General features: G+C 37.0%; 2 protein-coding genes and 1 non-coding gene across 8 annotated transcripts; 1 reads left to right on the plus strand and 2 right to left on the minus strand.

Annotated features, from left to right (window-relative positions):
* Positions 1-792: 792 nt before the first annotated feature.
* On the plus strand, positions 793-3,668 carry LOC125473998 (60S ribosomal protein L38). Its single transcript, XM_048577420.1, has 3 exons — positions 793-963; positions 2,841-3,024; positions 3,561-3,668. Exons 1-3 carry the CDS (start codon positions 961-963, stop codon positions 3,581-3,583), a joined length of 210 nt encoding a protein of 69 aa, XP_048433377.1. The 5' UTR covers positions 793-960; the 3' UTR covers positions 3,584-3,668.
* Positions 3,669-10,916: 7,248 nt separating this feature from the next.
* On the minus strand, positions 10,917-20,600 carry LOC125474002 (protein TRIGALACTOSYLDIACYLGLYCEROL 2, chloroplastic-like). Of its 6 annotated transcripts, none has more exons than XM_048577431.1 (6): positions 19,983-20,600; positions 15,209-15,538; positions 13,023-13,138; positions 11,777-11,867; positions 11,300-11,413; positions 10,917-11,233 (listed from the first exon to the last, which is right to left on the minus strand). In XM_048577431.1, the coding sequence occupies exons 1-5, from the start codon at positions 20,487-20,489 to the stop codon at positions 11,339-11,341; spliced, it is 1,119 nt and encodes a 372-aa protein (XP_048433388.1). In that variant the 5' UTR covers positions 20,490-20,600; the 3' UTR covers positions 10,917-11,233; positions 11,300-11,338. The 6 variants fall into 6 exon arrangements, 4 of the variants coding, with proteins under 4 accessions (XP_048433388.1, XP_048433387.1, XP_048433386.1 ...); XR_007255762.1 differs by lacking the exon at positions 10,917-11,233 and adding an exon at positions 12,607-12,630 and having other exon boundaries at positions 11,303-11,413; XR_007255761.1 differs by lacking the exons at positions 10,917-11,233; positions 11,300-11,413 and adding exons at positions 11,547-11,597; positions 12,607-12,630.
* Positions 20,601-25,136: 4,536 nt separating this feature from the next.
* On the minus strand, positions 25,137-25,244 carry LOC125474012. The gene has a single exon (XR_007255764.1). It is a non-coding gene; the product is annotated as a small nucleolar RNA R71 (small nucleolar RNA).
* Positions 25,245-25,377: the final 133 nt, after the last annotated feature.

Raw genomic sequence — 25,377 nt, forward strand, 5'->3', positions numbered from 1 at the left:
AAATCTCAGAAGCATAAATGTTGCTAGTTGTATCTTACTTTAGGCAAGAAAATATCTTTTTGGTGATCAAAACGCTCTTCTAGAGTGTGCCATAGAGCTCTAGGATCCTCTTCAACGAGGTACTCAATCTATAGTATGTCATTGGCTTCGAATGAAGACCATGGCAATTGATTTACCAGCCTCACCAACCGGGTTATCCGTCTCAACTTCAATGGTAGCTAGCCCTAAAGCTCTTTACGGTGAGGTGGGGCTCCACGTCTTAAACCCACTTCAAATAGTTTCTTACTAATACTTTATAGAGCGGTAAATATGAAATTATGATTGTCAGTCCTCGATGTGCTTTAGTAAGAAGATTTTAACTTATGCACATTTTTGTCAAAGAGGACTTGTAAATATTGACGTTGGGATCATCACTATTTTCTGTTGGTGGGTTGTAAATAGGTTACTAAAGCCGATTTTCCAAATGTCACTTAATAATACGGTCTAGTGGTATTCATATTCACTTGTAAGTGAGAAGTCTTAGGTTCGATTCTTACCAAAGGAGAATTTGAACTACATTATTGCTAGGTCATTGTGAGGCTAAACTCACCTCATCTTCATTAATGTAGATTATATCGTGTGTTCAGAAGGAAAAAAAGAAAAAAAAAAGAACCGAGTTCCTATATAAGTGTTTCGGCCAAAAAAAAAAAAAATGTTTCGCCCAGTGATCATTAGTTCAAGTTGGGCCTGTGGTAGAGATTAGGAAATGCCCATTGGAAGCTCATTACAAAATTGTCTTAATAACACCTGTTATTCAGTGCAACAACGGGTAGGGTGCCTCAAACTTTCTAGGGTTTAAGCAGCCTCTTACGCCTTCAGGTATATATGCATATATAAAGCTCAGAACACAAACCCGCGGCTGGGCGCGTATCGATCTACTGTACCAGGAGAGGAAGCAAACGGTTGCTCTCGGCCATTAAAATGGTATCTTCATTTTCTCCTTCAGTCAACACGTTTATGCATCTATAAGCGTATTAATATGCATATATATATATGTGTGTGTGTGTGTGTGTGTGTAATATATGTATGAACTGATCATAGTACTCTTCAATTTTACTGATTTGTGATTTGTTCAGTTGTAGGATAAATATTATGGGTTATTTGCAAATTCTAGTTTTAAATTACATTTTGGTGAGTGCATATTTGAGGGTTTTTAATATAGATGCATGAATTTGTCAAAGTCTTAGATGAGATGCATTTTAGGTGTGAGTTAATTGGCATCCAATCCAATAGTGAATGAAAACTTGCGAATGAAATTCAGGGTTTATGTAGAGAAAATGATATATACACACACACACAGAGGCTCTTTAATGGGGATTAGTTGTGGGACACACTCCACATCGACCTTTAACGATCTCAACCATCTATTTTGTAAGTTTTAATTCATAGATCATCCTAGCAAAAATTCAATCCAGTCCGACATCATTTGCCTATTTAATTATCCCGATGAAAATTCATTGTTTCTTATAAAACAAAGTGTTTGTCAATTTCTTTGGACTCATTTAGATGTCTCAAATATTTCCGATTTGGCTAATATTTTGCAAGAATGATATATGAGGTGCAACTTGAAAAATAGACTGTTCGGACTATTGAAGTTCAATGTGGTGTGGGCACCTCAACTAATCCTTTTTTTTTTTTTTTGAATGGGGATCCCTTCCCTTAAAGGCATCCTTATATATATATACACAGAAATGGTGGATGTAATTAAGATGAATTTCCTTGAAAATAATGCTCTGTGTATATTTAGGTAACTGAATTGGGTTTAAAATGTAGATGTATAGTCTTTCAGTGTTGTTTGGTGGTTCTGATCTTAGATTGTGGTGCTATTATTGGAGTGTCACAAACTGCTTCTTACTTCTATCATAGCGTATCGTATGGGACCTTACAGTAGTAACAGCATGTGTTGAAATCTTGAGAAGCTGTCTTGTTTTCTATCAAATGCATGAGGTTTTCTGTAAGAAATTGCCATAGTTCATCAGTGTCAAGAGTCTTTTAATTATAATGTACGGATACTTCAATTTGGCCGCGTATCCCTTATCCGATACTTTTCGGATACGATACTTGTCAAATACTCTTGGAAACGTGTCATGTCAACGGATACACTTTGACTTGATGGATACACATCCCACATTTGAGATACACATATCATGCTTTTAGAATACTTTTACACTTTCAAATACGAAATTAGAAGGAAAAAATTACTAAGAGATGGAACTTTAATTGATATCTGATGAATATGAAGCACTAACCTCTATTGAAACTATGAATACAACTCGCACACTTCTTCTATATATATCAAGGGAATTTTATTTTTTTTGGTCAAACAAAAGATTTTGTTAGATTAGGTGTTAGATTAGCCACCTACGGGATTCGAATCCACGCCGTCAGGCAAGGGCTCAACTCCTTTCCACCACTGTGGCAAAGGGCCACTTGCATATATCAAGGGAATTAGATTTCCAACTTTTCTTCTCCAACAAATCAAATGACCTGATGAAATCGAATTCTTGTGTTATCAAAATATGTTATAAATTATATATTTTTATTTGGTATATTATTATATAATTTTCATCGCTATATATATCACGTATCATATCCTACTTTTCAGAGATTTTTCGTATCACTGTATCGTGTCGTATTGTATCACCATATCCGTATCCGTGCTTCATAAGCCTGGAAATGATTTAATGAGATTTTCATTTTGTTTTCTATTATACATTGAACACAGTAAACACAGTGTTTGTGTTGACTTGATGATGATATCTGTATTATTTGATCATATGCTGGTGTTGTTTCTTTGACAGCCTAAACAAATCCATGAAATTAAGGATTTCCTTGTCACGGCAAGAAGGAAAGATGCACGCTCTGTGAAAATCAAGAAGACCAAAGATGCGGTGAAGTTCAAGGTTCGTTGCTCCAAGTACCTTTACACACTTTGTGTGTTTGACTCAGAGAAAGCTGATAAGTTGAAGCAGTCTCTTCCTCCAGGTAAATTGTTGTGAAAACACTATCATCTGTTAAACACCGCTTGTAACAAAATGTTATTCAATGGTTCACCATACTGTTGCTGTTATTGTGACGTATACAAACAACAAAACTGTTATTTAACGACATACTCCGAAACCAGAGTTACATTTGTATCAGATGAGCATGCAGAGGCCAGACATGTTAGTGGATGTCATACTCTTTTAGATATCTGTATACGCTTCCTGAAGCTATTAGGTTTCTTGATTCTATGCGTAACAATTCGGGTTTCTGGATGTCGATAAGATTCTGCACAGCACAGCACATTGGTGCCACAATCAGTTGTCATCAAAATTCTCGACAAAATTAAATGTGCAAACACAGTTGAATGGTTCGTGTCAGTTTGTGCATTTACAATATTTCTCTAGGCTGCTTTCAATATTGAATTGAAGTCGGTTTTATGTCAATGACATGGGCAATTTTCTTAAGCTTCAGAATACTTGATATTTTTTCGATCATTTGTTTTTCTTACCGATTCAACGATTTTTTTTTTTCTGCAGGTCTGAATGTGCAAGACCTGTGAAATGTAATCGTCAGCGGAGCTTGTCAGATGGTTAGTCAGACTTGAGAGTTGGAGACCTGCCTTGTGTGGTTGTGTTTTTTTTTTTTTTTTTTTTTTTACCGTAATTGATATTTTGCAAGGAATTTTGCATCCATTCTGCACTAGTTTGGTGGATTGTGTTTAACTTGTAAAATTGTGTCGGTTTAGACTAGTTTCGTTGCAGTAATGCAGTTATCAGTTTGAGTCTCTGTTTTTGCTTAAATGATTCCTTTGAAAATTATTCATGAATATGCAACTATATTTGCTGAAAATGGGCAGATTGGCTGAATATATTACATTATCTATTTTTACTTGAAAGAGTTTTTATTTTATTTTGTTTTGTTTGTTAAGTCGATTTTCTTTTATAATTCTTTTCATATTTTAATTTATGTTCTCTAAGTTGCAAAATATCCTCGAAAAAAGGGGCCGAAATGTGTTTTATCTGGACAACATTTGAGCCCAATACTAGTAAAAACTGCAACATCAAAGCCCGTGGGACAAAACCGTAACAAAATTGTCATCCAACTCCACCTTGTGAACTCGCAGCCCTTCACCGGTTCACCCAACAACTCAAGAAGCAAAAGCAAAAGCCGAATGGTACGTTTTTTCGCTCGGGTGTGTTGTTACAGGGAAGTAAGAGTTTATTTCAATGTTGTCATTTAGTACTACTGTTTAGCGGTATTTCTCTTCACTTGTAAGTGAGAGATCTTAAGTTCGATTTTCGCCAAAGACTAATTTGAACCGCATTATTGCTAACTCATTGTAAGACTTAAATTAGGTATTCGGCTTGGCCAAGGCTCAGTTCTCTTAATCCACTTGGCTTGCTTATTGGTTCTTTAATGTTGACACAGATAGTAAGCAAAAAAGTACTTTTGACATGACATGTTTAGGCGGCAAGATCACTCTCATTCACACTGAAGGAAGGATTTTGCAGTCGGGTTTTTCACAAAGAAAATCACTTTTCAATGGCAAAGTTGTCACATCCCAGACTCCAACCTCTCGGATATTGTCCGCTTTGGCATTCTGGGCCTGGACTATGTCGCAGCCACCCAGCTACCGCACGGTTTTGTTCTTGTGGACCGTAGTCCACAAAAGGCCTCTCTGAAGTTAAAGCTCTGGGCATGGATATATAAGGCCCAAAGACCACGCCCTCACGGGCGATGTGGGATACAACAAAAGTTGTAGATCCGATAGGATCAATGCTCAATTATCCAAGTGGGAGACTCATCCTCTAACAAAGTCACATCGACCACTTGGACTTGAACCGTGAACTTACTTTGAAAGATAGGAGCAGTTTCTATAAAAGGTAGCGGAGGCATTGAAGAAAATGAAATTCAACTCAACACATAAAGACTTCTAAAGCTCTGCAATCTACTTTCCAATTATTCCCTTTGTAGTTCAAACATTCATTTGTATTTCAAACATTCCTTTGCATTTATAACTTTGATACTTTCCTTTGTAGCATCGGTTTCCTATATTAAAGTCTTCAGAATATCGCCAATAACTGCAAGAACTTGCCCGATAGATTTGAACTTTGCCTAATTGCTTGTATTTATCATTTACTTTCAAATTATTGTCCTTTCATGCTATTTATTGTCCTTTTGACTAACATTCCATAAGTATTTGCAAGCATTTTTCTTACAATTCTCGCTTTATTTTACTTTGCTTTCTGCTTTTATTTTTCTTACAAGGATTGCAAACTGGTTTGAATCATCACTGATGAATATGTGGTACTGTTTTGGCATTCAATACAAGAGAAATATAAAGTCATTGTCTTCATTGCATAGAAAGAACTTAAATGTGGACTTAAACCCCTTCATAAGGACAATCTTGAGGCGCAAGCAAATGACCTATATAACACCTAAAAGGAAACAATCTGTTGGTCTTGGCTAGCAGTGGCACATCCAAAAACAATTAATTTTGTAAGGGAACCTAAGAGCTTATTCAAGGCTTTGTTAAGGCACCTTCAAATTGACAAGAGTTCATCACTCACGCAGAGGAGTTGTGTGTGAATCTCACAGCCAACGTATTCCATCCACGATCATGTTCGAAAGTAATTGACTCACTAAGAATCTTGTTCATGTATGATTTTGTTCAAGTGATGAATGATTGCTTTTAAAACATGTGAACATACAAACCCTAACAGACGAAGCAGACCCATGAAATCAAGGATTTCCTTCTGACCGCAAGAAGGAAGGATGCCCGCTTTATCAAAACAAAGAGGATCAACGACGCTGTCAAGTTCAAGGTTTGGCGCGACTTAATATGTGTTGCTAACTCATTATTATGAATACGATTAGCTTAATCGCATTTGGGAAGGTTATTTCAATGTTAATTGAGAGTTTAATTAAGTTGTATTAGTTTAAGTGCTAGCTGGCTTTAAGTACGTGGGAAAAAAAGGGAATATATGTAACCAATTGGAAGGGTTTTATCCCAATGGTCATTTTGCTATAAAAAACAATATTAAAAAAAATATTATCTCTCTCTCTCTCTCTCTCTCTCTCTCTCTCTCTCTCTCTCTCATCTTCATCAGTTGCACATTCTAATTTCTGTACTAATTTGCAGGTTGAGAAAAGGTTATGAGAAATTGAAGCTATCATTGGTATCATCATCTCGATTCTGACCTCCCTCTTGTATGCCCTCACAAACCACTACTTCGCGTCTCTCTACCATGGATGCTCATCTTGCTGCCATTGAAGCTTCCTTGGAAACTATTCCTCAGCTCGTCCAATCTTCCATTACTGCAACTAATGTTTCAATGGCTATAGCGATGGACACTAAGTTGGCTATTTTCTTTGAATAGTTTTGTAGGGAGCAATCGTACACATGTGGTGGTGGTAGTTCTTCAGATCCAATAGCTCTAACGGTCAATCCGGTGGCGCCATCCCCGATCCTCACTGACGATGATGTATTCCAGTGTATTGACACTCCCAAACCTCATCGTCGTGATAATTTCGATGGAGGAGGTTATAATCTTCGCCCTCGATGGCAACAACATATGGATTTCCCTCGTTTTTTAAATGGTGACGATCCTTTAGCTTGGATCTACAAGGACGAGCAGTACTTCGCCTATTACAACGCTCCTGAACATTAACGGGTGCTCATCGTATCATTTTACTTAGACAATGAAGCTCTGCATTGGTTCCGTTGGTGTGATTGTATCTGATCTACTCCTCATTGGCCAGATTTTACCAAGGCACTGTGCCAAGAGTTTGGTCCCTCCAAGTTTGAAGATTGCACAGAATCCTTATTCAAACTTAGGCAAGCAGGTACCCTAAAGGAATACATTCTTGAATTTCGTAGATTACCTAATCGTACTATTGAGGTTGGGCTTACACTGTTGAAGAGTTGTTTCATTGGGGGTTAAAGCGTGAATTAAAGTTTGATGTTAAATTGTTGAAACCAACTTCTATTCATGAAGCTATAGCTATTGCTACACAACTAAACACTAAGCTAGTTGGTCTGAAAACTGTGACACATAAACCTGCACAAATTGCTTGACCACCTATGTTGCCTGTTCCCAATGTTGTTAGACTTCGAATGCCAGCCTTGCCTTACAAGAAATTAACTCCCGAGGAAGTGCAAAGAAAAAAGGATAGGTGTGAATGTTGGTTATGTGAGGATAAGTGGGTTAGGGGACACAAATGTGCTTATAAACAATTTTGATGCTGTATATTCTTGATGAGGATGACTTAGTAGATAAAATACCACTTGCATTACAAGTTGAATTACAAACTACGGAAGTCAGTGAGTGCATTTTATGGCACCTCTGAGAAACCATCTGTTAAAACTATGAAGATTCTTGGTATGTTGAACAACCAATCAATTTGCATTCTTTTGGATTCGGGTAGAAGTAGGTGGATATCACTGTCATATGGACCTGTTTGCACTACCTTTGAGGGGTTGTGATGTGGTCTTAAGGGTACAATGGCTATCTTTTGTGAGTCCAGTCCTATGGGATTTCCAGCATTTAACTATGGAGTTCAATATGGGCAAACATAAGTACAAATTATCTCATTGTTCACCTCCTTAGTCCATTATTAATGAAATCACACTTCAATAGCTAGATAAAGAGATCTCTAATTCGAATTTGGGAGTTTTGTTGTATTCTTTGGATGCTGGCAAGATTGATTCCACAGGTTTAACAAATCAACAGCTCATGGAGTTGCAGATAGTTCTGAGAAAATTTCAAGAAGTGTTTGTTGTTCCCACTACACTACCACCCCCAAAACTCATGATCACAAAATCTCATTGATTCCAGGAGCTAAACCACCCAATTTTAAGGCCATACCACTACAGTCTTGTGCAGAAAACTGAAATTGAAAGGGCAGTACAAGAATTGTTTGCTTTTGGTTATATAAGGCATAGTCATAGCCCTTTCTCCTTTCCTGTGTTGTTAGTGAAAAACAAAGAAGGAACATGGAGGGTGTGCATAGACTATAGGGAATTGAACAACATCAATTTCAAGGATAAATATCCAATCCCTTTAATTGATGACTTACTGGATGAATTGTTTGGTTCTAAGTATTTCACTAAGTTGGATCTCAGGTTTGGTTATCATCAAATTAGAATGAATGAAGTTGATGTGGAAAAAGCTGCATTTAGAACTCATAAGAGCCACTATAAGTTCCTAGTAATGCCCTTTGGGCTTACTAATGCACTGCCACTATCCAAAGTTTAATGAATGAAATCTTCAAGCCCTATCTCAGGAAATTCATTTTAGTATTCTTTGATGACATTCTTATATATAGTAAGACTTGGGAACAGCATTTGAGTCATCTATATAAGATCCTGGAGTTGCTGTAGCACCATCAATTGTTTGTCAAGCAACTGAAGTGTTCTTTTGGGCAACAAGAAGTGGAATATTTGGGGCATATAGGCTCTGATGAAGGAGTGACAATTGACCCTACCAAGATACAAGCCATTGTCAATTGGCCCACCCCCAGAAATGTCAAAGAGCTTAAGGGGGTTTTTGGGTTTGACGGGTTATTACAGGAAGTTTGTTAAAGGTTATGGCAAAATTTTCCAAATTTGTACCAACTCACAAGGAAACATGGGTTTAAATGGTGCCAAGAGGCTGAAGTTGCTTTTGAGGAATTAAAGAGAGTCATGACTTATCCACAGCTTTTGGCATTACAAGATTTTTCCATTCCTTTTATCATCGAATGTGATGCATCTGGAAATGGTATAAGTGTTGTATTACAACAAAATGAAAGGCCAATTGCTTTTTTAAGCCAAGCTTTGGGCCCCAGAAATCAAACTTTATCAACTTATGAGAGGGAATTAATAGCTATTGTGTATGCTATCAAGAAATAGCAGAACTACATGCAAGGTCATCGTTTCATTATTAAAACTGACCATCACACCTTCAAATATTTCCTGAACTAGAGAGCTAACCCCCCATTTCAGCAAAAATGGGTGTCCAAACTCTTAGGTTATGACTATGACATATAGTATAAGCATGGGTATGAGAATGTTGCTACTGATGCTCTTTCAAGGCTCTCAAGTTCTCCTCCCATACCAGAAGTTGTCATTGTGCCAAGGGAGAATGTTGGGAATTTCTTATCCTTATTTTGGTTGGTTGGATGACCTGGGAAGAGAACTAGAACATGATCAATGGGTTGTAGACAAGAAGGGAGAAGTAGTGAGCAGCTTGAAGCCTAATTCCACAACTTCACACTTGTCTAAGTACCAGGTCTTTGAAGAGCACCATTCTAGTTGGAGGTACAAGGTCTTTGAAGAGCACCATTCTACACTTATGGCAGGCCATGAAGGATTTCTTAAAACCTATCATAGGTTGAAAAGGAGTTTCTATTGGGTGGGAATGACGAGAGATATAAAGGATTGGGTGGCTGAATGTAGAGTGTGTCAACAAAACAAATATGAAACCCTATCTCCTCCAAGGTTATTGTAGCCACTTCCTATTCTAGATAAGGTTTAGACAGATATAAGCATGGATTTCATTATTAGGTTGCCAAGTTGCAAGGGCAAATCTATGATTTTTGTGGTAGTGGATAGACCATCTAAGTACTCTCATTTCATTGCTTTGGGGCATCCTTACACTGCTAGTATGGTTGCTCATGATTTTTTGTAGACAAAGTGTTAGTGATATAGACTTTATATTTCTCAGTGTGTTTTGGAAGGAATTCTTCAAAATGCAAGGTACTAAGCTATGTATGAGTTTAGGTTGCCACTCTTAGAGTGATGGACAAACTAAGGTGGTAAATAGGTGCTTGGAAACTTATCTTAGGCGTTTCACTAGCTGTCAACCCAAGAAATGGTTGCATTGGCTTCCATGGGTTGGATGGAGTTACAACACATCATTCCACACCTTTGCCAAGCTCACTCCATTTGAAATAGTGTATGGTTACCCACCATCACACATTATCTCCCACGAGCTTGGGACATCAAAGCTGGATATGGTGGAGCAAGGGTTGATTGCAAGAGACCAAATGTTATCTATGCTTGAAACTAATCTCACAGTGGCTCAAAACAGAATAAAACACAGGCTGACAAGCACAAGACTGAGAAGGTGTTTGAAAAAGGAGATTTGGTGTATCTAAAGCTTGTCCCATACCAGTTTAAGTACTGGTTTGGTACTGAGATACTTTTATAAAAAGTGGGTATAAAAAAAAAAAAAAAAAAAAAAACTGAACTCAAAAAGGTGTTCGGTAAACACTTAAAAACAACTTATTTTCACAATTTTGGATGAAAAAAAAGCTAAAAACATGAAGCAGCAAAAATAAGCTTATTCTCATAGTGCAACAGAAGCAGTTTGTTTTCAAAGCACAGCAATATCAAACCAACCCTAAGTCACTGGAGTCACATGATTACCACAAGCTACATCCAAGATGTCATGGACCGTATGAAGTTTTGGACGAAGTGGGAGGTGTGGCCTACAAACTTAAATTGCCTAAAGATTCCAATATTCATCATGTGTTTCATGTAAGTTGTTTTAAGAAGCACATAGGCCCTAATGTGAATCCTCTACCACTACTACCTATGGCTACAAAAAATGGTCTGCAGAACCAAGAGCTAATGGCTATTTTGCAGAGAAAGTTCTATAAGAAGGGTGCAACTGCTGATTCAATAGAAGGATAACACTGAGGAGGAAGCCACTTGGGAAGACTATGATGACTTCACTGCCAAGTTTCCATATTTTAAAGTTTGAAGCAACCTTGTGGAAAAGGTTTTAGTGAAGGGGAGAGCAGTGTTATGAATACGATTAGCTTAATCACATTTGAGAAAGTTATTTCAATGTTAATTGAGTTTAATTAAGTTGTATTAGTTTAAGTGCCAGCATGCTTCAAGTAAGTGGGAAAAAAGGGAATGTATGTAACCAATTGGAGGGATTTTATCTCAACGGTCATTTTGCTATAAAAAAACAATATTACAAAAATACTCTCTCTCTCTCTCTCTCTCTCTCTCTCGTCTTCATCACTGCACATTACCATTTCTGTGTTAACTTGCAGGTTGAGAAAAGGTTCTGAGAAATTGAACATATCACTCATCAACTACGCCTTCAGTTTTTCCAACGACGACATGACCGAAGATCAACAGGTAAAGATGAGTGTGTGAAGATATCAAAAACATATATAGTCGAACACAAGGTTTCTGATAGCAACAGGTGGTCTGCACAAACATAGGCGACTTTATATTTGATTACTTTGAGAAAACATTAAAGACAGCTGAACTGACCGATTAGAGAGTGCAAATGTAGCTCTGGAATTGAAACCTTTATGTGCACTCAAAAATGAAACCAAAGAATCGAAAGGGCCACGAGGAGGCACGCGTAATTTTCTCATGTCCAAACTATAATGAATGCTAAAAACCAAAGTCTGGGCACCTGCTCAACTCAACTAAGATACACAACTATCCTAAGTCCGCCTTCAGCCATCACTCATCACAATAGCCTGCTGAGGGACTTGATCAGTAACTTTATATTTTTTCTTGTAGCCTCATCACCCGTGAATCCCAGAATATCAGAGCTTATATTCTGCAAAGGTGCGAAGAAAAAGAAACGAAGAAAAAAACCACATTAATTCTAAAGATAAGAAGAAAAAAAAATTACGTTAATTCTAAAGATATGTTTAAAAAAAAAAAAAAAAAAAACCGCCACAGAAACTATGGAGAAAAAGAAAGAAAAATATGTAAGCGCTTGGCAACTAGGATCACCTCAATATTCTTCAAGGTGAAAATCAAGGTGTATACGGACTTTTGAATCTGTTCTGTATTCTCAGGAGTCATAACAGATGAATTCAACCTTCTGCAGAAAATGATAATGGAAAATCAAACGATTTAAAGTTCCTATTTAAAAAGGTCATCATAAAACTAACTCAAAACACCATATTATGATCAGAATCTCCGCAGTCTGCACATTAAAATCTAAGAATTTCAAAGCAGAACCTAAACAACCAGTCAGCATCTACGGCCATGCTGGGATGATTCTAAATTTCTAACGGATGTGCTTTTACTAGAAGTGCTTTTTTTTCCGAAACACAAAATTCATTATTACAAATGTATAACACCTCCCTATAAATGCACTTAAATTACTTCCCAAAAACAATTTTAACCATTCTACTAATAGCTCAATAATACTTTCATCAAGGATTCTAAACTCCAGATTACAGGGAGAATGTTGATGATTATGAACTTGTAGGAAAGCACTATGAGTGCTATTAGTGGATATGATTGCACAATGATGGTAATGAAGATGGAATAATGCAGTGTGTGAAGGGATAACAAAATCAGCTGTGGCAGGCAAGCAGGCAAGTGGTGATGGTGGACGAGATGAAAGTGAACAGAGAATCTACAACATGGTAGGATTTATTAAAAGAATGCATGTCTATTGCGTACAGAGCAATCACAAGCAGCAGAACATTATTAGAAAAAAAACTGTCAGGGTAGCTTCATACTTCTCACTCTGTACTATGACACTGCTAACATACTGTTCATACATTTTGTATCCATAAATACGATGAAAGAGTTCAAAATTAGAGAATTACCAAGCGTTGTCCAAAACCTTTTGCCTTGAACACCCAAACAAACATCACCACAAAGATAAACGCACAGAATTACTAAATATATATAGTAAGCGAACTACCATGGAAATAAATATGAAAAATAAGAACACAGTCACGTCAAAATTAATGGCATGTATTTCAACTCCTGCAACAGACACCAAAGAATGTTCTAAACTATCTATATGAAAAGCCCTCAAATAGAAGTTGTCCATATTGTTGAGATTGTGAATCCCACAAATTGGGGAACTAAAGCCTTCCCTAATAGTTTAAACCATCTTTAACCTCTCCACCAAGTTCCAATAGGTTTTGGGTTGGATCTCACTCTATTATGTAGGAGACTATAAGATATAGATGATGAAGAGCAATGAGTTTCTTATCAATATAGATAGATAATTCACCTCACATCCTCCAAGGCTTGCGTAAGGCTTCTGGTCAAACTATCAACTTCCTTCAGCAACCCACTCTCACGAAACTCAGCTAGCAAAGGTTGAACATCTTCAGCCATGGCTTGGATCTGAGAGATCACTACATCAATGACAAATACTCGTGCATGAGGAGTGAGAACATACTAAATGTGTAGTAAAAATATGAATTAACTTGAAATTGTAAGAAGCAAGTGAACGCCCAGTGTACACCAATGCACATGGGTGGACAGACAGGCACGCATGCTGATTGATATACACATGCAACATAGGTGATTAGCTTCTGCATAATGGATTTTCGGACCATTGTTGTGTTTACCAAATTGACACCATTTCCAGCGCATAAAATCAGAAAACGACAAATAGGCAGCAGCAACGAGAGAATATATAAGAAGTTCAATTTGGGAGGTCTGAATTGGCTTGAACTGGAACTTAAAACAAGTTAAAGTGTACTCCGATGTAAACTTTCAAGCTATGTACAAACACTTTTCTACATAACACACGTAAAAGAACCTTGTCTGTCAATAGATCGTTTTTATATTGTCCCCTGTATCTGTATTATTCTTTTTTTTTAATCAAATTATGTTTCTTATGAAAAGAGAAATTCTAGTACCATAAAAGGAGAAAGAATGTATACTTTTAATGCCAACAGCAGTTTACCTGTGTAAAAACACATTCATGCCTTGACAACTTAAATTCAATTAATCAATGAGAATCTATAACTCCAATTAATTCTTCCAAAAAGCTTCTTAGCTTCACAAATGACTCAGAATCCTTATTGGAAATTTTTTGAATGTTAGTATAAAGCAATGTTTTGAAAGACTCGCCATGGGGCACGCCTAGGCGGCCTCAAAGGCTGGGCGGGTGGTATGCCGCCTCTGTTTTTCAGGAGTCGACGTAAGGTGTCGCCAGAGCTCGCCTAGGCGGCGAAGGCGCACCTCAAGGTGTCCAGGCGTTTCTTTATTCCATTTTTTGCTTTCTTTTTAAAAAAAAAAAAAAAAAAAAAAAAAAAAAAAAAAAAACCCAAAACCATGCCCTGCAAAGAAGATGAGTTGCAGAGCCAAAGAAGATGAAGAAAACAGCCGGTCTCCTGGCTTTTCGTTTTTCAATAGTTGTTTTCTCTTTAAAATTAAAATAGACCCACTTTGCTACATTTATCACCCCCACTTTCTTTCTTTTATTCACTTTTATTTAAAAAAATTAGATAGATAGATAAGCATCTTTTGTTTCTTTTTTATTTTATTATTTATAGATAAGCAATTTTTTATGGATATCCTCATAACATCCCAACAGAAAAAAAAAATTTAAAAATATTTTATTTTTAATGTTTTTTTATAACGCTTTTCTTAAAAGAAACATCATATTATCTTATTCCTCTTTTTTAAGACTACATATTCCACCCTAATATTACTCAAAACTCTCATATACATATAAATAGCACTTAAGACTCTAGGTGTCTGACTCTATTTGTTTGATTGTTAGATTAATTTGATTGCTTGGTTAAACTTGTTGACTTGTGCACTTTTGAATGATATGAATATTTTTACAAAGTATTATATTTTATATGTATATTATATAGTATATACGTATGCTCATTGTGCTTTTCATCCTTTATTATATATATAAAAAATATAATACATGTATATATATGTGTGTATATATATTTATAAAATACGTGTGTGCTCAGGGTGATTATTGATTAATAATCCTTTTTTTTTAATATAATATATGTCTACGCTCAGTATATATATTTAAAAACTTTGGTATCTGTGAAGTAATTTTAAAGGCAACTTCAACTTTTATTCAACAGATCAGACCAAAAGAAAAAAGAAATATTAATAGATATGCTGCCTCAAAAAATTGAAAGATATGTAAACCCCTATTGCAGTTTTGCCATTGTTACATGTAAATGATGTCTTCCAGGACCTTCCACCAATGCACAGTTGTGCCATGGGAAAGCCTAAATGCTTTGTCTCATGCCAAATGGCTGACGAAAGTCCCTGCACTTTCTGCCTTTCAAATTTGCAGCAAATAGATTCTGGACCAAATAGGTTGTCCTCGTCCAAGATTGATAAAAAATATGTAAATGAATGGCCCTAATTATCCTAATCAACAGAAATAATTTTCAACTAAAGAAGAAAACATAATAGGGCACATCACACCTGTATAAGCAGTGGCTTTGCCTCTTCTATCACAGAAGCAATTCGTTCAGCGAGTGAATATGTGTTTACTATACCAATCTCCTCCACTTCACGTCCAAGACGGGTAAATATACCTACCAATGCATCTAGACTCACACCTTGATGTCCTCTCATCTTTTGTCTATCACAGACAATCAGACCTTCTTTGCAACATTCAGGATGAAGAGGCCCAACTGAAATATTCGGAAGTGGGTCTCTAGGTGTAATGTCAATTTTAGTTTCCATGAGAAGACCCGACTGGTTTACCTCAATCAGTGCATTTCGAGGTATGACAGTTTTATCATCTTCAACCTACAAAAACAGAAATTTCATTGTCAAGGTGGAAAAACTAAGAATATACTGCATTTTCATTCAGCATTGAAAATGGATTATTATGCCACTCAAACTGTTGTGATTTGGCTCGTCAAAATACCAAGGCAAGCAGGTTTAGGTTTCCAAGTGGTGTTGGGAAAGGAGAAAAGGATGTGCACAAGATTATTTTCCATAAGAATTGGGTAATAGATTTTTTCTTCGTAATCCCAATTAGTTTAGGATTGGGAAATAAGTTAGTTTTTCCTATTCCCAAAGGATTTAGGAATCCAATACTTGTAAGGCATGTAACTATGCGCCTATGTAATATAAATAGGCTTGTTGGGGGCTCTTATTCACACAAACGGCAGAAAGAACACAAGGGTAGAGAGCCAAGAGTGGTAGAGAGACATAAAGCAAGGTTTTGGGGTTATGCATAAGGGTTTTCAAAAAGTTCTTGTAACCGAGTTATTATTCTCCATAGTGCATCTGATTTTTCAAGACAGATCATACGAGGGGTAGGCAAAATTTGCCGAACCTCGCTGAATTCCTTGTGTTTATGTGTGGTGTGTTTACTTTATTGTTCATATATTTGCATAGCATCATCTTATAAGTTTCCACAACACTGGAGAATATCAATAAACAAGATCAACTACGAGGGCTTAAAATCTACAATTGGTATCGAGAGCTAAGGTTGTAGTGTTTTGAGATGGTGGGTGAAAAGGCAAGTTAGGCCATGATCAAGCCGTTTGATGGGAAGGATAACTTCACGTTGTGCAGATGAAGATGAAGAATGTCCGAGTTCAACAAGATGAGCACTGGAAGAAATTGGACAGAAAGACGAAGAGCCCTATCAACTACATCAAGCTGACAATGTGATGGGTCGTCTCGACAAGGATATGAGCGCTAAAGAAACATGCGAGAAGCTTGAGAAATTTTACAGGGGTAAAACTTCATCCAACAAACTTTTCTTGAAAGACGAACTTCTCAGTCTTCGGTTGGATGAAGGTGGAGAATTGCAAGATCATATGAGCAAATTTCATAATTGTGTTACCAATCTATCAAAGATGGATGTGAAGTATGAAGACAATGACAAGGGGCTCTTACTGTTGAGATCTGTACTATCTTCGTTCAAGCACTTCAGAACCACACTCATGCTCGGTAAGGATGCTCTAAAGTTTGATGAGGTTGTAGAAGCTATTCAATTTTATGTCAAGATGGATGAGAACACCGAAAGCTCTCAAGCGCATGGTATTTAGGTGAAAAGAAAAGAAAAGAAAGGTTGCTTCCATTGTGATGCTACTAACCATTGGAAAAGAAATTGCAAAAAAATGGAAAGAGAAGAAAAGCAAAGGTGATGGCATGGAATTCGAATATAGCCAGTGTGATTACTCCACAGGAAAGTGACAGGAACCTCCTTGCAGTAACATAGAGCTCCAACGCTATAAAATTTTGGATTTTGGATACCGGTTGTCTGTTCCACATGTGTCCTTACAAAGAATGGTTTGATACATATGAGCTATGAGGAAAGAAGCAGCAGAGAAGTCTTGATGGGAGATCATTCACAGTGCATGGTCCAAGGCATTGTTCAATTAAGATCATGTACATTGAATCTTTGGGCACTTTAGACATAGCCGGTTAGGATACTGTGCATGGTTAGGATACTGGAAAACGTTGGACATGTTCCTAAGCTAAAGAAGAGTTGATATCTTTGGGCACTTTAGACATAGCCGGTTACAAGTATAGTGGCGAAGATGGATTACACAAGGTTGCCAAAGGATCACTTCTAGTGATGAAGGGTGATCATGCAGCGTAACACTTTGTACAAGCTTCGTGGGACTACAATAATAGGTGGAGCCACAGCATCTACTGAGGTTGGTTCAGAGGACAAGGCTGAGCTTTGGAACCATAGGCTAGGGCACATGAGTAAAAGAGGCTTTCAAGAACTACACAAGAAAAATCTGCTAGAAGATGTTAGTCATTGCAAACTCGATTTTTGCAAGTGTTGTACTCTTGGGAAGCAAACAAAGACATCATTCAAGGTAGCAGACAGTGAGAAAAGAAGCAAGGAAGCGTTGTACTATTTTTATACGCATGTATGGGGTCCCGTGCCAACAAGGTCGAAGGGAGGTTTCAGGTTTTTCGAGGAAAGCTTGGGTCTACTTTATGAGGGGGAAATCCGAGGTTTTTGCCAAGTTCAAGGAGTGGAAACCAGAAGTAGAAAATCAGATATCTAAGAACTGACAACGGGGTGAATGTAGAGAAATGTTTTAAAAGGCAAAGGCGTAGGCCAGGCGTTTAATTGATAGCCCTGCCTAGGCGAAAGCCTTGAGGTATGAGGCTTCACCTCACGGGACCTGAAATTTTAATACATATTACATTATGTTTATAAAATATAATACTTTGTAAAACAAATATAATTATAACTAAATCGAAGATAATATCTTCTTCATTACTAAGTCTAGTTGTACTTGGAAACTATGTCATATAGTCTTAAAATGTTGTAATTATTTATTTTGTTGTACGCAATTATAGGGAACTTGAAGAGAAATAAGGCTGTGGCCACAATTATAGGGAACTTAAAATAAAATAAAGGCTGAGTGGAGCAATTATTGTGGGGAATTTAAAGGAAATAAAGGCTCAGCGGAGCAGTTATGGGAATTTCAAGAGAAATAAAGCTCTGCTAATCAAAATGCTAGGTGGCGGAATCTGATGGGCAACAATTTAAAAAAAAATAAAAAATAGAAAAGAGTTAGGGTTAGACTTTGTCACATAGGATTTGGAGAAAGAAACTCTCTCTTTCTTCTTTGTTGAAACTAGAACGGCAGGGTCTCCTGCATTTCAGAGACAGACATGGATTACGAAGAAAAAAAAAGGCCCAATTTGAACGGCTGGGCGCGCCTTAGCCGCCTAGGCACGCCCCTATGCCACCATTCGCCGACCCCCACAAAACAGAGGTATAAACCCAGCCGCCCAGCCTCCAAGACCACCTAGGCGTGCCCTAAGGCGAGTTCTTTAAAACATTGATATAGAGACAAAGAAGTTCTTACATTTTTGCAAGGAAAAGGGCATCACAGGACACTTTATTGTGAAGAAGACTCTTTAACAAAGCGAGGCTGCAGAGGGAATGAATTGAATTGACATGCGGTTTCATGTGGTATTCCCTGACATGTTTTGGGCAGAAGCGGTTAACCATGCTTGCTACTTGGTCAATCGGTCACCCTCAAGCGTTCTTGATTTTAAGTGTGTAGAAGAGGTATGGTCTAGCAAACCTGTTAACTATTCCAAATTAAGAGTTTTTAAGTGTTGCGCATATGCTCCTTTTTTGAGCAATGAGAGTACCAAAGTTAAACCGAAATCACTCAAATGCATATTCATCGGTTTTGAGAAAGGGGTGAAGGGCTACAAGTTATGAGATCTTATCAACAAGAAGGTTTAAGTAGAGATATCATATTCGACGAAAAGACTATGCCACTAATTAAAGTCAAGACAAGTGAGGAAAAGAAGACTGATGTTATAGAAGAAGCAACCAAAGTTCATATAACAAAATGGGTCATGGAAGAAAATCCACCTCAGGTGGAGTACGAGCAAGCAAAGCATGACAATGCGATTCATGAGGAAGAACTAGAGCAACAACAAGAGTCACCAGTTCGGGCTCAGGTGAAGCTATCACCATAGAAGAACCAAGACTCCCTGCTTCCTCAATCACTTGTACAACAATTTCAAAGATGCACAGCATTGAACAAAACGAAATGAAATTGCAAGCAACCTGACAGAAAATTGGGAGGTATCGGGAAGGAATTTGAATGTAATAATATCTATTGGTTCAAACACTGTACCTACGGGATAGGGATAGAGAAAGAGGAAAAAACCAAAGATTTCATATATTACCTTTGATCGAAAAATCAATCTGATTTATTTCATACTTTTCGCTCAATGATAAAATGGGTCAGATTCTACAGGATCAAACCTATGGGACTCAAGGAATGATGGAAGGGAATAAAAAAAAGAAATAAAAAAGTGGTCATTTAAGGGCCTTAGCTGGTGATCCGGGTTGTTTCCCTCTTGAAGACCACGGCCTGCAACTGCTGTGCCTGGATTTGATCAAGATGAAGTCAATTATGCTCTTCAGGAAGATCCATCCACATGCCAAGAAGCTATAGCAACCTGACAGGACGGTTGCTATATCTGAAGAGAACTCTGTTTGGGAGCTATATCTGAAGAGTTATTATTCTCCATAGTGCAGGTGATTTCTGAAGAGAGATCACAGGAGAAGTAGGCAAAGCTTTCCGAACCCTAAATTCTTTATGTTTGTGTGTGGCATGTTTACTTTATTGTTCACATATTGAATTATATTCGTACACCATCATCTTATAAGTTTGCATAACACCGGAAACTATCGATAAACAAGATCAACTAAGAGGGATTAAAATCTCCAGAAACATACCTCAACAACAGCTTCAATACTTTCCAAAGAAGAGTTAACACGGATAACATTGCCGACGGTGACCCCTCTAATCCTCACTGGCGTTCCAGTGGATATTCCACAAGCTTGAGTGAACTCAAACACAGCAAAGTACTTACTGAATCTAGAGCTCAATTGATACCCCCGTAACCAAGCCAAGCTGAGTGCAACAAGCACTGCACCTGAAACTAGAAACAACCCTACCCCACCTTCCCATATACTTTTACTACCAAAGCCAAAGTCACTCAACGGTCGTAATGTTTGCCTCCAAATAGTCCGAGGGACATCCAAAACAACTGCAAGTGGATTATTTTTCTCAGAAGAAGAGGAGGGTTGCTGGCTGTGTCCTGTGTCGGCCGATGTAGCTCTTGTCCGGATTACTTTTGTTGGTGATCTTGAAGGAAGATACGGCAAACTATTCGAAGAAATACACGACAAAGATAACACCGTGGGGCATGTCGACACTTGGGCCAACGAATTCCCTATCATCTTTTGATACAATCCGGAAAACAAACACTTCCCAGCAGTAGCTATGAGTAGCACTTAACGCTTGGTATCCGATTGGGTACAACCTAGAACAATGTAGAAATGGGTTTTACTTACACTTACAAGCTGAGTATGAAAAATAAAAATAAAAAAGGGTCAGCATCAAAATCTTCAATCCCCAAAATTGACTATGCTCTATTTCTAGGAAGATAACAGAAAATTAAACTAATCAAATCGAAATGCCAAAATATAAACCCTAAAACAAAAAAGGAAAAAAATTACCTGCATATTTTTTTCTCTTTCAACTTTTCCCATCCTTTCTCAGTAACCAAACAGAAAATAGAATGTATAAAACAGAATTAAAATGTACATAAGAATCAAAGCATGAGGGGAAGAAGAGAAGTAAATACCTTGAGAGAAGGATTTGGGGAATCGGAGAATTGACGGTGTGTGGCCTCCCGGGAGATTTCCGACTAACTTGTGTCTTTGGAGAAGCAGAGGGACTGGTTTGATCCTCTACCAGGGTTTTTTGGTACCGGAATTTACAGAACCTTTAATCATAACCGTTTAAAATCATCTAAAGTCTATAGTGGTGCCACGTATTTAATTACTATATTTTCTTCAAGCTTTCCCTCCCTCCTCTCTGATACGTGCTTCCGCTTGTGTGAAAGGTCTTTTTTTTTTTTTTTTTTTTTTTTTTTTTGAAAACAAGAACCATATCATTAAATAAAAGGCCTACAGAGAGGCAAACATAATAACAATACCAAGCAGTGCCAAGGGATAAACCACAACGACCCCTCCACCAAGTAGAGGCGTCACCCCCAGCACCACCATAACCCCATTAATGAGGGCAAGGTAATCCGTCATTGTTCAATACATAGACCAACGAAGATGGGGGCCTAACGACCCAAACGACATCACTCATCTCCGAAAACCCAATCGATGCAATCTTGTGAGCCACGCCATTAGCAGACCGTGGAGGTCATTTTTTTATTACTGCGCGTTACACTCAAAGTCTTTATTCATGTTGATTGTTTCACTTGGGCAAAACACCTTTCTTTTATCACGGGCATTACACGCCTCCAAGGACAAAGGTATTCAAATCCTGAAACGTTCGATTGGAGATAAGTTTTCTGACAAATCAAGTCATCTTTCTGCTTTTGGACATTTAGCCTTCTCCATTGGAGATGGCCTTAGATGATATAGGGTTGTGGGGGCTCCATTTAGAGTTCCCATTGGAGATGCTCGCTTTACAATAATTTCACTAGACAACATAATTGATAAATTGAGACTTTTTGATGTACAATATATAGGTAAGTCTTTACCAAGTTTGTCTTCCCCTAAACTACTTTTTTATTCACCTAGGTATTCAAACCCCGGTGTAAAATAATTTTATCAAAACCACAAATTTCAAAAGTAATATCTTTTTAAGTGAACCACTGAATCTAGGATGAAAGTTAATCCCTCACTTAAAAGGCTATTACTTTTTACAACAGGATTTGAATACCTTATGGGGTGTTTACTAATCCGTAATCTGATTGAGAGAAATTGGATTGAGGAGGAATTGAAATGAGGTGGAATCAGAATCATATTCCTGTTGAAGTTGTTTACTAAAACTGTCCGGAAACGGAATACAATTCCATAAAACTGTTTACTAATTCAACAAAATCGGAATATAAACCAGTATGATTACTAAAATGCCCTTGTCCCAAATCAAATAGTTTATATAATTTTTTAATAAAATTTAATATAGTATATAATAGTAAGAAAAAATTAAATTGCTTTTTAGATGACTCCGACCGGAATCAAGGCATGCTGGTCGTCACGTGAGGATGATGTAGCCATGTGCACAGTGCGGGAGTGATAATGATATGAACATGTGGGTAAATAAAAACCAAACTGGCTAATTTACACTAGATAAATATCTAAGTGCGTGTGGAGGTGCTTAAAGTATAGATACACATATTCAGAGCATAGGCAACCTAGATGCAGTCGAGCAAGCTAAATATTAATTATACAAGACATGAAAGAAATCCCTACATTATTTGAAGTCTGTCAGAACCGTTGTAGAGTCCTCGTAAGCCACCAACACGAACGTCTAACTAAAACCTAGAGGGATGCAAAACAGAAAACGTGAGTGGGCAAAAACGAAACTTTTTGAAACCATTTCTCTTTCCAAAAATAATAACCCCTCACCGTAAAACCTGTATAATTTCCTAGAAAATAATAATGCATACGTATATAGAAATCATTCTTGAGAGCAATGAAAACCAAAGTATATGCCATGTCAAGTATCTTAATAATAAATATGTATAAGCCAGGTGATATGAATCAATGTAAAATAATATGTCAGTCAGAGTCATCTAATGTGACCTGTACAACTGAACCTATAGCTCATCAACCTATTCCTACACACAAGTCGGTACCACCTAATGTGGTCTGTACGACAGGTGATGAACGGATTTTATATTATATATTTAACCCTATTCTTAGTATATTTTGGAAGAATTTTGATACTTTGAATTGTATTTCTAATATAGGACCTTCGACTTCCTCTGGAGCAAAACATAACTAAATGGACGAATTTTGGAGTAATTCCAGTTGGAAGACGTTCGTGAGTCACTTGGCTTGATCTTGTCAAAATATCAGAATTTTCTACCAAGCGGTTATTTTCTGGCGATAAAATAAAGGAGCAATGCGCAGTGCTGGAATAGTGATGTTTTGGGCTTGATTGCATTTTTGAAGTCCAAGATGACCTCGGATGGATTCGTGGCCTTCTGGAGATGTGTTCAGAACGTCCTGATCTTTAAAACAAGCAAGGCCAGATTTGGAGGATTTCTGAGGCTGAAACGTGGCTGGACAGTTCCCTTGCAGTTTTTCCTAGTTTAATTAGGACTTTATTTTCTAAGTATTTTATTTTATTATTTACTTGCGTAGTTGGAATAAGAGACCTATGTTTTAGCGTTTGTAGGAGGGCTCAGCAATTATATTGCTTGGCCATTCTTAGTTTGAGAGAAGGCTTTCTTTTATAAAATTTTGGAGACAGAGAGTGATTGCTAGGGTTCTTTAAGATTTTCTACTTTCAAGTGTTTTCATTCCTTTTATTCTTAATAATATTTTCTATGATTTCAATTATGACTATGCGTAACTAATTCCTTTTGCTAGGGTTAGGCCATGAACCTTAGCATGAATATGTAATTTTATTAATCTGCTTATGAATGGATGCATGCTTACTTTGAATTATTAATCACTGCGATTAAAACTATATATATTTTTTAATGATTGATCACTATTAGGGTATTTAGACAAGTAATTTGATGCAATTTATGTTGGAACATCACCCTGAAATTGAGGAGGGCTTCTTGTGATTAGTAATTGTAAGTTCACTTAAGGCGAACATCACGCTCTTAAGGGTTGCATGGTTTTTCAAAGAGTTTTCACGAAGCTTAATGAGTCTTGCATGTTTATATTTGATATGAACATCATAGATGGATTGTATGTTAGATATACGTTTTCGTTTGAACATCACAAGGAAAATATGCATTAGGAAAACCTAACCTTCAAAGCATGGATGTGGAAATTCATAAGTAATTGATAGAATTGCATAGGATTGTGATGGTGACGGTGACGATGACGGCTAAACCCTAGTCTTTCCTTAAATTGATTTTAATTAAAAAACGTTTTTCTGTTTGCTGCCTTTATTTTCTAACTTCTAGGTTTCTTTAATTGTTAATTCAATATTTTCAAACTCAAAAATCTCAAATCTTTGATAAAAATATGTTTTAATAGTTAATTAAGAGTTGATTTAATTATGAATTAGTCAAACAATCTTTGGGGACAATGACCTTGCATAAGCAATTATATTACAATTACCTTGTATTCTTGCAAGTATTTTCAATGATTTTAACCCTACTTTTGCATGTGGTAAAAATCCTATCAAGAAATTGGCGCCGACGCTGGGGATTGTTTTAATTAATTTGTTTTTATCATATTCTTAATTAATTATTTTCATTCAAAAAATATATATATATATATAAAATAATAATAATAATAATTTTAATTTTCGTTTTTTTTATTTGCGCAGATTACTGAAATCTGTGCATGGTCAAAACCAGATCACAATCTGCATTGCTTGTTCAATTTGATCCTGAGCTTGAAAGAACATTACGAAAGTAGTGGCGGGAACAGTTTTTGGTGCCTGATCTTTCCCTGAAGGGCACTTTTCTGCAGCACCTAATTTTAGGCGTTTCAGAAAGCAAAGAAACAATGGCTTTTGCTATGCACGAAGCTGGGCAACCTTTGAGACAAACACTAGTAGCCCGTGCTAACAAATTACCAAGTTGCGTTGTGTATCCAGAAGATGAAGGCGATACTTTTGAGATTAGACATCACATGTTGGAAATATTGCCTACTTTTCATGGACTAGCTCATGACGATCCTAACATGCACGTTACTGAATTTCTGATGGGTTGCAAGAATATTTTGGTTAGAGAGTTTTCTGCAGAGTCTATTAAGCTTCGTCTTTTTCCCTATACTTTAAAAGACAAGGCGAAAACATGGCTTTTTACACTCCCATCTGGGAGCATCACTTCCTAGGCACAGTTAAGCGAAAAGTTCTTAAGCAAGTTTTATCCAGCATCCAAGACTCTTGACATAAGAACTAAAATTCTATCTTTTGTTCAAAAGCCTAATGAAGAGTTCCATGAAGCTTGGGAGCGATTTTCAGATTTATTCAAGAAGTGTCCTCATGCAGATATTAATGGGGACACAAGAATGCAAATATTCTACAGGCGTTTAAATCCAACCACCAAGAGTTATGTTAATGCATCATCAGAAGGTTCGTTTTTAGATAAAAATGCCCAAGAAGCATTTCGGTTATTTGAGAAGATGG

This window comes from the organism of the source record quoted next, unplaced genomic scaffold (assembly GCF_019419815.1).
Source record: "Pyrus x bretschneideri cultivar Hongxiangsu unplaced genomic scaffold, Pyrus_bretschneideri_v1 Contig113, whole genome shotgun sequence".
NCBI classification, from domain to species: Eukaryota; Viridiplantae; Streptophyta; class Magnoliopsida; order Rosales; family Rosaceae; genus Pyrus; species Pyrus x bretschneideri.

Excerpts from the sequence above, each read along its gene's own strand:
- LOC125474002 (XM_048577429.1), bottom strand. The coding sequence starts at position 20,489 with ATGATAGGGAATTCGTTGGCCCAAGTGTCGACATGCCCCACGGTGTTA. Across the intron at positions 15,539-19,982 it reads GTATTGAAGCTGTTGTTGAG|GTTGAAGATGATAAAACTGT; the intron begins GTATGTTTCTGG and ends CTGTTTTTGTAG. Across the intron at positions 13,139-15,208 it reads CAAAGCCACTGCTTATACAG|ATCCAAGCCATGGCTGAAGA; the intron begins GTGTGATGTGCC and ends GTGATCTCTCAG.
- LOC125473998 (XM_048577420.1), top strand. Across the intron at positions 3,025-3,560 it reads GAAGCAGTCTCTTCCTCCAG|GTCTGAATGTGCAAGACCTG; the intron begins GTAAATTGTTGT and ends TTTTTTCTGCAG.